Consider the following 9,870-nt stretch of genomic DNA (forward strand, 5'->3'; position numbering starts at 1 on the left):
GTCCCAGCCCTGCCACTCCCAGCCGCTTCCTGGGGAGGCTGAAAGGTCATCACAGACACCAGCACACACGGGCCAGTTCTCCCACCTGCTCTTCTCTGTCCCCTGCTTTCAGAGGCCTTGGTCACTCTGTTTATTACCTCTCATCTCTCCAGTGATGGGAGTTTGGCCTCCCAGCTTCCGGGGAGACTAGATAGCTGTCAGCAGGGTGTACCCCAAGCAGCTCATTCAGAGCCACACAGCACCTGTGGTGTGGAAGAGCAGGCATCGGGCCCTATTGCCAGCTCTGAGGTGAACACAGGCCAACCGAGTCCCCGTCTCGAGGCCACTCACAAAGGGAAGAGCACAGCCCCATGGTGGGCTATCGCCTGGGGACCTGGAACAGTAGATTCAACTCTCCTGACGGATTCTGTCAGGGAGGGCTCCACTGGGTGTTTCTCACAGAGGCCTGTGCTGATGCGCTGAGCACAGTGGGCAGGCATGTTTCCATCTAGAGGTGACACAAGGTCATGGGAAGTGCAGCCACCCACCCGCTGTCACAGACCACCCGGTGTCCCCGCCTTCTGCAGCCTGACTCATCCTGTCGCCGGTGCCAGCACGGAGGGCCTCATGCTACAGGCTGGGGGAAAGAGTAGTGCATCCGTAAAGGACAGTCTTCTGGGAGCTAACTACCCATTTAAAGAGCTTCTTCAAGTCATAAGCACGAAGCCCCCTGGAGAAAACCAGCAGATGAGAAGGAAATCTCTGCCATTTGCCTCGTGGTGTAGAAGAACACAGCCTTTTCCTCGGTCAGAGAGGAAAGAGTATGCCTGGGCTCAGTGAATTGACAGATAAACCGAAGAGCAAGCCGGTGAGAGAGTAGCTGGCATGTTACTATTCACAGGGGTAAAGCTAGTTCCTGAAAACCTCCTGTGTCCCATGGAGGGACAGCTAAACCAGGCAGTAGTGAAAGGGGGCGCCACAACTAGGAGTGCTCAGGTTTTAAAATTAGGCTTTAGCCAAAATCAGAAACCAAAGAAATGGGGGAAGGGGGCATCAAGAAAATTAGATGAACCCTGGTTCCAAATGTAACCCCCAAGCATTGCTTTCTGAACATGCCCTGATTCGTGGAGAAGAATCTGGCATGTTCCAGGACTACCCTTGTGGCCTGGGTGGGCAGCATGAACATTTAAAGCTGATTTATATCTGCCCCCATGTCAGCCCTGAAGTGTCACATTCAATCTTGTTGGACTATTTTCAAGTCCGTCGTTACCAAGTTAAGCTCTAAAATTGTTTCATCCATAACGTAGATTTATTACTGGGAAACACTGTCCTCTGTAACTCAGTATCCCCTGAGATGACACTGTATCACGGCAGAGTTCAAGGACTGATGTCCATTTATTTTCTAAAATCCCAGAGATGGCCAAAAAAAAGTACATGTTCCATATTCGTACTGTTTAATAAGGCAGGAAAGTGGATACTATTATTTTTATTCATGAACGGTAACTAAACCAAAAAAGTATTGGTGCTCAAAAGAGGAAGTTTCGGTTCTGGAGGTTTCCTTACGTGCAGCAGATATGAGTGCACTGGCGCTTCATCTCACGGCCTCGGCCTGGTCGCAGGCCGCCTTGTCCACGTCCTCGGGGGAGTACAGCGCCTCACCGGCGCCCTCTCCTTCGGCCTCGAGGCCTGTGGGACAACAGGCATGCTGTAGGACTTCTTACAGCAGCCCTGTCCCCAAACTGTCCACAAAGGAACAGCGGAAAGGGGAAATCTAAGTACATCACAGACGGTGAAGTTAGGGTGGACGGAGCAGCAGAGAGAGGTCCTAATAGGTGTGTTAGGGACTCGGAAAAAATTAGGAGAGCAAGTGACATTGGTTGAGCACTTGATGTGTGTCAGGCCCCAGGCTAAGAGCTTCACCGTGCTTTGTCTCCTTTCATCTTCACAAGAGCCCTCTGAGGAAGATGATTATTATGGGGCTATAATGGGCCTCTCATTATCTCCATTTCACAAATGAGGAAACTGAGGTCCAAAAAGGGAAGTAACTTTCCCGAGGCTATTCAGCTAACAGATAGTGGAGCCAGGATTCAAACCCAGGATCCTGTCTCCAGGGCCCAGAAGAAGTGCTGGGTACTTGGAAAGCACACTCTGCCCCTGACAACTGAGAAGGCACAACATACATGTCAGACAAAGGGGCAGAACACCACACCCCAACGAGGCTGTGCACTTACTCCCAGGTGTGGTCTAGGCTCAGACCCTTCTGGAATTGTTCCCTTTGTTCATTATCACCTGAGGCCAAAAAGTCAGGCTCACGATCTCCCAACACTCTCCCCGATGGCCCCCCGATGAGTGGTGCCCAGCCAGTTTGCTCTCCTTGCCCATAGTCATACCTACTTGTTTCCAGTCACCCCCCAAAAGGATGAAGATGTCACATGACCCTGGACACATAAGGAAACACGTCGTGGGCTCTCCCTGAGGGCAGGCCCCCAAAGGAAAGCTGGTCCTCGCAGTAACACACCAGAGTGAGAGTTCTTCCCACAGAGGATGGCTTTGGAGAACCATCGCCCGCACTTGGATGTTCAGACTTGGGTCTCTGGTCCACACAGAGCCACACTTCCCAGGATTTCTCAGCTCCCTAAACTCCATCACACTCCCAGCTTGTCCCTCAGTTGGCAGCAGGCAGCAGCAGGATTAAACGAGGGCCAGCAGGGGTCAGCTCCCGCCCTTCCTTTCCTCGCCCTCAAACCACCTATTCTTGCTTGATTGGATTCAAATCTTGAAGAGACCATGACGAACATTTCAAACATTTAGGTAAACCGGCTGGTTAAAACCCAAACATTTAGGCACACGGGGGTTATTACCGTTTCAGATCTGCAGGCAGACTTCTCCCAAGAATGCCTCCCCTCACATCCTTTGCTTTTCCCAGGATGTTCACCCCCTGGCCCCTTCCACCTCACTTCAGGCTCAACCCAGAGACGTGCAACACGGTGACAGGAGCAGCACGGGCCGTGTCTGGTTCTTCCACTCGTGGAGTGGGGTGAGTCACGTGCACTCTGAGCCCCGTGGGTTTCTCACCCAGATGTGGAGGTGGGGATGACCCAGCATGCTTTTCCCAAAATGTGGGCTCTGAGGGATATGAGAGCCATTGCAGCGATGGGCAGAGGGCCCTTCTGTGAAACTCTCTGCTTCTCGGTGACCCCACCAAGGGCTTGATGGGGCACATGGAGCACAGAGAAAGTGAGGGAATAACATCTGGCGTCTGCCATGGAAGTGGGCTTCCAGAAAGTTACATTTTCCGGGTGGTTTCCACAGGAGAATGCAAAGTAACTTTGTAACGAGAGTTTGACTTGAAAGTAAAAATGCAGCCAAAAATCTAATGAAAAAGCAAAACTGTTACTCTGAAAACACGATAGAGCAGGACTTCCGCTAAAGTTATGTAATGGGCCCTGTTTCCCCAGCAGGCCCTTATTAGACGGAAGACTTGGTTACCACATAGTTACTGTCAGTACCCGCCCCCCATCCCCGCTGCAGATTTAATACAGACCAGATCTGCCTGCATGACTTACCCAGAGGGGCTTCCGGAACCTGGTCTGAAAACTTAAAACTGGGGAAGAGCAGTGTCAGTTCCCGGCGGGCGTCTTCCGAGTCCCGGCTTCCATGGACTGCATTAAAGGGCATTTCTGTGCCATACTGAGCCCGGAGACTGGGAGCATGCAAAACGTACAAGAAACGATTGTCTCATTTGAAAAGAAATGTTTTGCTCTCTGGCAACATGGCCACCAGCTACCAATCAGCAGCTGGCATTTCTGTGACATGGCTTTCTCTGCTGGAAACGCCAGGAACAGCAGCAAGGATGATAGTAGCCGCGGTGTTCTGGGAACGTTGCCAGTGCTTAACATACCTGATCTCATTTCATTTGTGCGGCAGCCCTGTGAGGGAGACTCTCATGATCCCCAGTTTGAATATGCATGAGTTATGGTGGGAGCCCAGGAGCTGCTAGTTGATTGCTGTTACTACGGGGGCTAGGCTAGCACCCTGCCGAGGGCTCGGTACAGGCTGGCATAGTTAATCCCCCAAGGTCCCCTAAGATGATAATAATATTGCTAGGACAGTGTTCTAACTTCTCTCTCTCTCTCTTTCTCTTTCTGTCTCTCTTCATCTGAGGCAGGTCCTACCCTATTATAGTTCCCATTTTCCAGATGAGGAAATTAAGGCAGAGGGATTAAAGCATGGATGACCCAGGGTCACACAGTTAGCAAGAGGAAGAAGAGAGATTCTAAGGTCGGTGCTCTGAACCACAACACTGTACAGCCTCCCCCGACAGGTGCTCATATCCCCCTTTTATAGATGAGAGAACTGAGGCTCAGAAAACTTAAGATCTGAACCCTGGGCTGTCTTTCATCAGCCCAGGCTGCCTCCTATATGAATGTTCCCGGCCCCCTACAACTGTTATGTCACAGTAAAAACTGCAGTTACTTAGTCTCTTGCTAATTTCTTTCCTGTTGGTGAGGCCTCTCTCAGCTTCAAAGGCAAGACACAGTGGATTTGGCATTGGCGGTGCCAGGCTAAATATTCACACAGGGCCAGGGAGCAGACGGAGGCAGCCTAGTGCTGTGTGCAGAACAGTGCTCAGGCTCTCGCGGGCCTCAGGACACCTTGGGTAGGGAGTAGGGGATGGGGCTTGAGGAGGCGAGTCTACCCTGCACATTCCTAGGCCTCACCCAGAGTCTCTGACTTGGTAGACCTGGGTGGGGCCCTGGAATCTGCATTTCCTGGGTGAGAGTTGCAGGTGGCTCTGGGACCCCACGACGGGACCCTTTGGCTGCAGAGAGAAGAACAGTGGGGACCCAGCTGCAGCCTTCAGAAGAGGGAAAGAGGCAGCAAGGAGTCACCCAGTGAAGAGCTGGGGACTGGATCAGAGGGAGAGGATGTCAGGGTCTCCTCAAATACATAACAGGGAGGTCAGGGACTCCCCTAATGTATGACAAAGAGGGAGCTTCATGGCCATCGGAGAGCCTCCTGTGTTACCCATGGTTCTGGGCTGAACCTCGAGCAGGGCTCTCAGCTTCCTTGGATGCAGGTTCTGAGATGGATGCGAGGACCGCAGCTGGTGACATCACCTGTCAGGCTGCTCCCTCCTTGCCACATCGGGGTCACAGGGTCCCATGAGGGTTTGCCAGGCGGTGACCACTTCCTCGGTGCCCTCAGTCCTGGTGAGGTTGAGGAGGTGGCTTGGTCCACTGCACATGTGATGTACCAGCTTCTTAAATGCCTCCTGGCACAGGGAGGGAAGACGGTGAGCCGGGGCAGGGGCCCCAGGGCCTGCAGAGGGCCGGAGGGCCCATCCCACACACAGGATGGGAGAGCGTCAGTGAACGGCCTTGCCACCGGCCTGCATGCCCGCGGAGGGCCCCGGGGAGGCGGGGGGCCTAACCACACCCAGATATAAGTTAAAGGCAGGAAGATGAGGCTTCGAGTTGACTCCCTTGGGGTTGAACATGAGATAATAAGTTAGGTGGGAGCATTTAGAAGACCACAAATATGGAAATCATGTGGGTGCTGGATAACCAGGGGATGCGGTTGAGACTGTGCAACCCTTCCCCCTTCTTCAAGTAGCAGTACTCAGGCTTCCTTTGGGGAGAAACCCTTCCCCATTTCACTTGGTCCTAGGCCAGCTGACAACCACAATGCCTATCCACCCCTCCACATACACACCCCCTCACCTGAGAGGTGGAGCCCAGGCTCGCTCACCGATACCCTCCCTCCCAAGTGGGTGAGTCACAAGCAGAAGCAGATGGAAAGTGGTTGGGTCTGAGTCCCCCAACAGCAGAACCCGAAGTGACTGTCCATGAGGTTTCGCTCCCAAGGGCCCTACCCCTGCCTTGGTTCTTCTTCTCCCCACACCTTCTTATGCAACTCCTTCAACTCTCTTCAGTTCTGGGAGTCATGGAGTGTCCCTCCGATAAATTCCTTATTTCATCCCTTAAGTTGGAGCCAGACTCTCATCCTTGCTGCCAAAGAATGTCTCCCTGATGCAGCCCGTAATTATGATTCGGAGACCAAGTTCATGGCTCACTTGCTGTTCATATTCTTGCTGTTCATAATACTCTACTTTCTCCCAAACTAATAGCAATCTATAAACACAATGTTGGAGAAAGAGAAAGAAACGAGAGTGTTTTGGATAAGTGGAAGCCGAGAAGCTGACCTCTCCAGCTCTGTGTTGGTAGAAAAGTCACATTTCTGCTTCTCTCATGGCTCTCTCTTTATTTGTTAAAATGTCAAACCCAGCTTCCTGGATCTGTAGGATATATATATATATATATATTCTAAAAGGGTAAAGCAAGCCCAAATTCACATTTCAATGTGTTGAGACTAAAAGATGACGGCAAAGGCAACATTAAAAGCAGTGGAGACCCTCGTCCTCCAATTCGATTTACAAATTGTAAGTTACTTAAATGGAATTTTAATTAAAACTACTTAGAAGCCTTCTTTCCCCCCGAGGACGCTGCTACACAATGCTCCACCCCTGTTTTTCCACCAGAGGAGACATGAGGATAGTCTGTAAGGTAAGCGTTGTCTCTGTCACCTTCGTGATAATCTCATCCGTCTTCCCATGGACCACCGCATCTGGTTTAATGACTGCCAAGGTGCAGGCCTTCTCTGATGACACTGCAACAAGCTGGCGATGGTGCTGTCAGACGCTGGGCTCTCGGGATCCCCTCCGCAGGGACGTGCAGCCCCGCACACAGCCCCCGGCTTCCCTCCCCTGGCCTCTCGGCTGTGCTTGTGGAGACCTAGACTCTAGTGGATGCAGGGGTCTGGCTCCAGACCCCAACCTTAGCCTGGCTGCAAGGGACAGAGACACATGCAAGGGACATGAACCTGGGAGGGAGGGCGTGGGGAGGGAGGAGAGGATGGGAGATGGGGGAGGAGGTCAAAGACAACTCAGGAACAAAAACCAGAAACAACCAAAAGAGTCGGCTCTTGTCCCTTCCTGTCTGTCACCGTGTCGTGATTCTTGACCTCTAAGTGCTGCCGACCGTGTTCTCCTCTCGGTGTGCCTTTTTGCCTTTCCCGGCGTGTGGTCAGTAGTGGCTGCCCCAGGCCCCGAGTTGGCATGACTGGTCAGGGCCAGCACATTCTACCAAACTGCGCCTTCAGTCTCCTCTGTCTCTGTTCACACTCTCCTGAGAATTGGCCAGCTCATTGCTTGGAGCCCAGGCACCAGTCATAGATCACCAGCCAGTCTACTGGTGGGCCGTGTCCATAGGTCCAAGCAGCGGTGGGGATGAGGAAGGTGCCGCGTGGCCACCGTCCACCGCTCAGGCCCGCAGACGCCGTGGGGAGCCCTGTGTCTGGGCACAGACTCATCCCTGTCAGACTCCCGTTTGTATGGACTTGGCCTTGGTGAGCTACCTACACTCTCCACAGACTCTATATCCCCCCACGGCCTATTTTCTCTTTTCAACTTCTATATCAGTTGTGTTGTAGCATGACAGTATCTGCACCTGAGGAGGGCCTCCTACTTTGAAAAATCTAAAAAATGTGGACTGCCAAGGTGTGAATCATTTTAAGCAAGCCAACTGATTCATTATTCCGTGAACACTATTTCTAACATCCTATGAACACTTGGACTTTAAGGGACTCTTACAATAAATCCCCTTATAAATGGACCGATTCATGAGACCGCCTAGAGGTATAGGGTGAGAAGAGAAGAGACCAGGGCTGGGGCCCTGAGAACTCCAGCCTGAAAAGGGAGCAAAAGAAAAGAAGCCAAGGAAGGGGAGGTGGCGGAGAGGCCAGAGAAAACAAGAAGGAAAACGAGAAAGGTCTCGACATCTCAGACACCAGACGAGAAGAGGGCTTTGAGTAGGAAGACGTTGGGGACATCGGCCAAGCCCACAGAAGGATGCCATAGGCTATGACTGGAAACTGCCCGCTGGATTTGACACCAAGAAGGTCACTGGAGCCTTGGGGAGCGGCAAGGGGGCAGGGGCGGAGGAGAGGGTGGCCCAAGGAGTGTGGACCACGTTCAGGAAGCTAGGCTCGGGGGAGAGGAAGGCTAAGGGCAAGGATAGGCTTTGGGTAGTTTTCTAGGTGGAGAGACCTGATTTGGGAGAAAATAATGGGGAAGGGAAAAAAGAGGTCATCCCAGAAAGAGACAACAAACGTTTCCTGCAGAAGCCAAGTCGCTGATTTCCTTTTCACACTTGGTTTCTTGCTCTCCTAAACTGTGCCTCTTCCCTTGTTAGGATCCAACTCAGAAAGTCCTCGTCATCCACACGTGAATAAGCAGCTTTTCTATTTCAGGGAGTCATCAGAACTTCCTTCTCTCTCCAGCTCGGCTCTTGAGCTGCATCCTGGTCTCCCCTGGTGTCTCAGGGACCGTCAGGAGGCACCTTGCCAACAACAGCCTCTCTAAACTCTGGCTTCTCTTCCCACTGTCAGGTCAAGGTGTTCTTCTCGTATTAAAGGTTCAGGAAGAACAGCAATGCTCAGGAGTGTAAAATCCATGAGTTAATACTTGGGGCATAAGTGGAAGAGGGTGCAGGGCTGTGGGGAGGGAAGGGGTTCAGTACAGCTGACTTTCTGACACTTCAGAAAAAAGGCGAAAGAAGCTCAAACTCTTTAGCTCAAATAAGGACTAAGGGAACACCAGCATCATTACTTTACCTTATTAGCGTCACTCCCTCCATCTTACTAAGGGAGCCTTTCCTGATGCCCAGAAATTGCCATGAAACTCACAGTTGTTATAACTGAACATGATCAGAAAGCTGTGAAATGTGCCCAAGATGCCATTAAAGAGCAGGAGGGACACAACACAGTATGTTTGAAGTCAGGTGATTGGAGACAAAATATTTTATGGGTTATCTTCCCAGAGTTCAGATCGCTCAATAAACTGATTACTCATATATTTTATAGACACATCAGGGACTTCCCCGGTGGTCCAGTGGTTGAGACTCCGTGCTTCCAGCAGAGGGGGCGCAGGTTCGATCCATGGCAGGGGAACTGAGGTCCCACATGACGTGCAGTGAGGCCAAAAAAAATTAAAAAATAAAAAACACACATCAGGGCTTCCTTGGTGGCGCAGTGGTTAAGAATCCGCCTGCCAATGAAGGGGACACGGGTTCGAGCCCTGGTCCGGGAAGATCCCACATGCCGTGGAGCAACTAAGCCCGTGCACCACAACTACTGAGCCTGAGCTCTAGAGCCTGCGAGCCACAACTACTGAGCCCACGTGCCACAACTACTGAAGCCCGCGTGCCTAGAGCCCATGCTCCACAACAAGAGAAGCCACCGCAATGAGAAGCCCGTGCACCACAACGGAGAGTAGCCCCCGCTCGCCACAACTAGAGAAAGCCCGCGCCCAGCAACAAAGACCCAACACAGCCAAAATAAATTAATTAAAACAAAACAAAACACACACACATCAAATCCGAGTCTGCTCTGCCTTCTTGCCATGCTTGTTGGTTCTGTACTCACCCGCATCCTCATCATCACCATCTTCCTTTTTGTGGGAAAAGCATTCATCTTCATCAGAAAGAGCCTCATCTTCAATCTAGTACAAATTGGTCATGGACAGTAAGTAGTTAGCTAATTAAAACTCCACAAAGACCTTCAAAAACCAGCAGAAGCCAAATAGGTAAAGTTCCTAAATGCAGAGCAGAAGAAGAGGGTCAAGATTATCAGCCTTGGGGCTTCCCTGGTGGCGCAGTGGTTGGGAGTCCGCCTGCCGATGCAGGGGACACGGGTTCGTGCCCCGGTCCGGAAAGATCCCACATGCCGCGGAGCGGCTGGGCCCGTGAGCCATGGCCGCTGAGCCTGTGCGTCCGGAGCCTGTGGTCTGCAACGGGAGAGGCCAAAACAGTGAGAGGCCCACGTACCGCAAAA

At 51.9% G+C, this 9,870-nt stretch overlaps 1 protein-coding gene across 1 annotated transcript in view; it reads right to left on the reverse strand.

Annotated features, from left to right (window-relative positions):
* Positions 1-1,251: 1,251 nt before the first annotated feature.
* NME9 (NME/NM23 family member 9) overlaps positions 1,252-9,870 on the reverse strand; it is a 13,660-nt gene continuing 5,041 nt past the window's right edge. Inside the window, 5 exon segments of the mRNA XM_027091680.1 lie at positions 1,252-3,682; positions 5,100-5,254; positions 6,185-6,277; positions 6,566-6,648; positions 9,463-9,538. Of these exon segments, the coding sequence (XP_026947481.1) occupies positions 3,448-3,682; positions 5,100-5,254; positions 6,185-6,277; positions 6,566-6,648; positions 9,463-9,538 (642 nt within the window). The 3' untranslated portion in view covers positions 1,252-3,447.

Source organism: Aethalodelphis obliquidens, unplaced genomic scaffold (assembly GCF_003676395.1).
Source record: "Aethalodelphis obliquidens isolate GAN/ISIS:26980383/991018 unplaced genomic scaffold, ASM367639v1 scaffold72, whole genome shotgun sequence".
In the NCBI taxonomy this organism is placed as follows: Eukaryota; Metazoa; Chordata; class Mammalia; order Artiodactyla; family Delphinidae; genus Aethalodelphis; species Aethalodelphis obliquidens.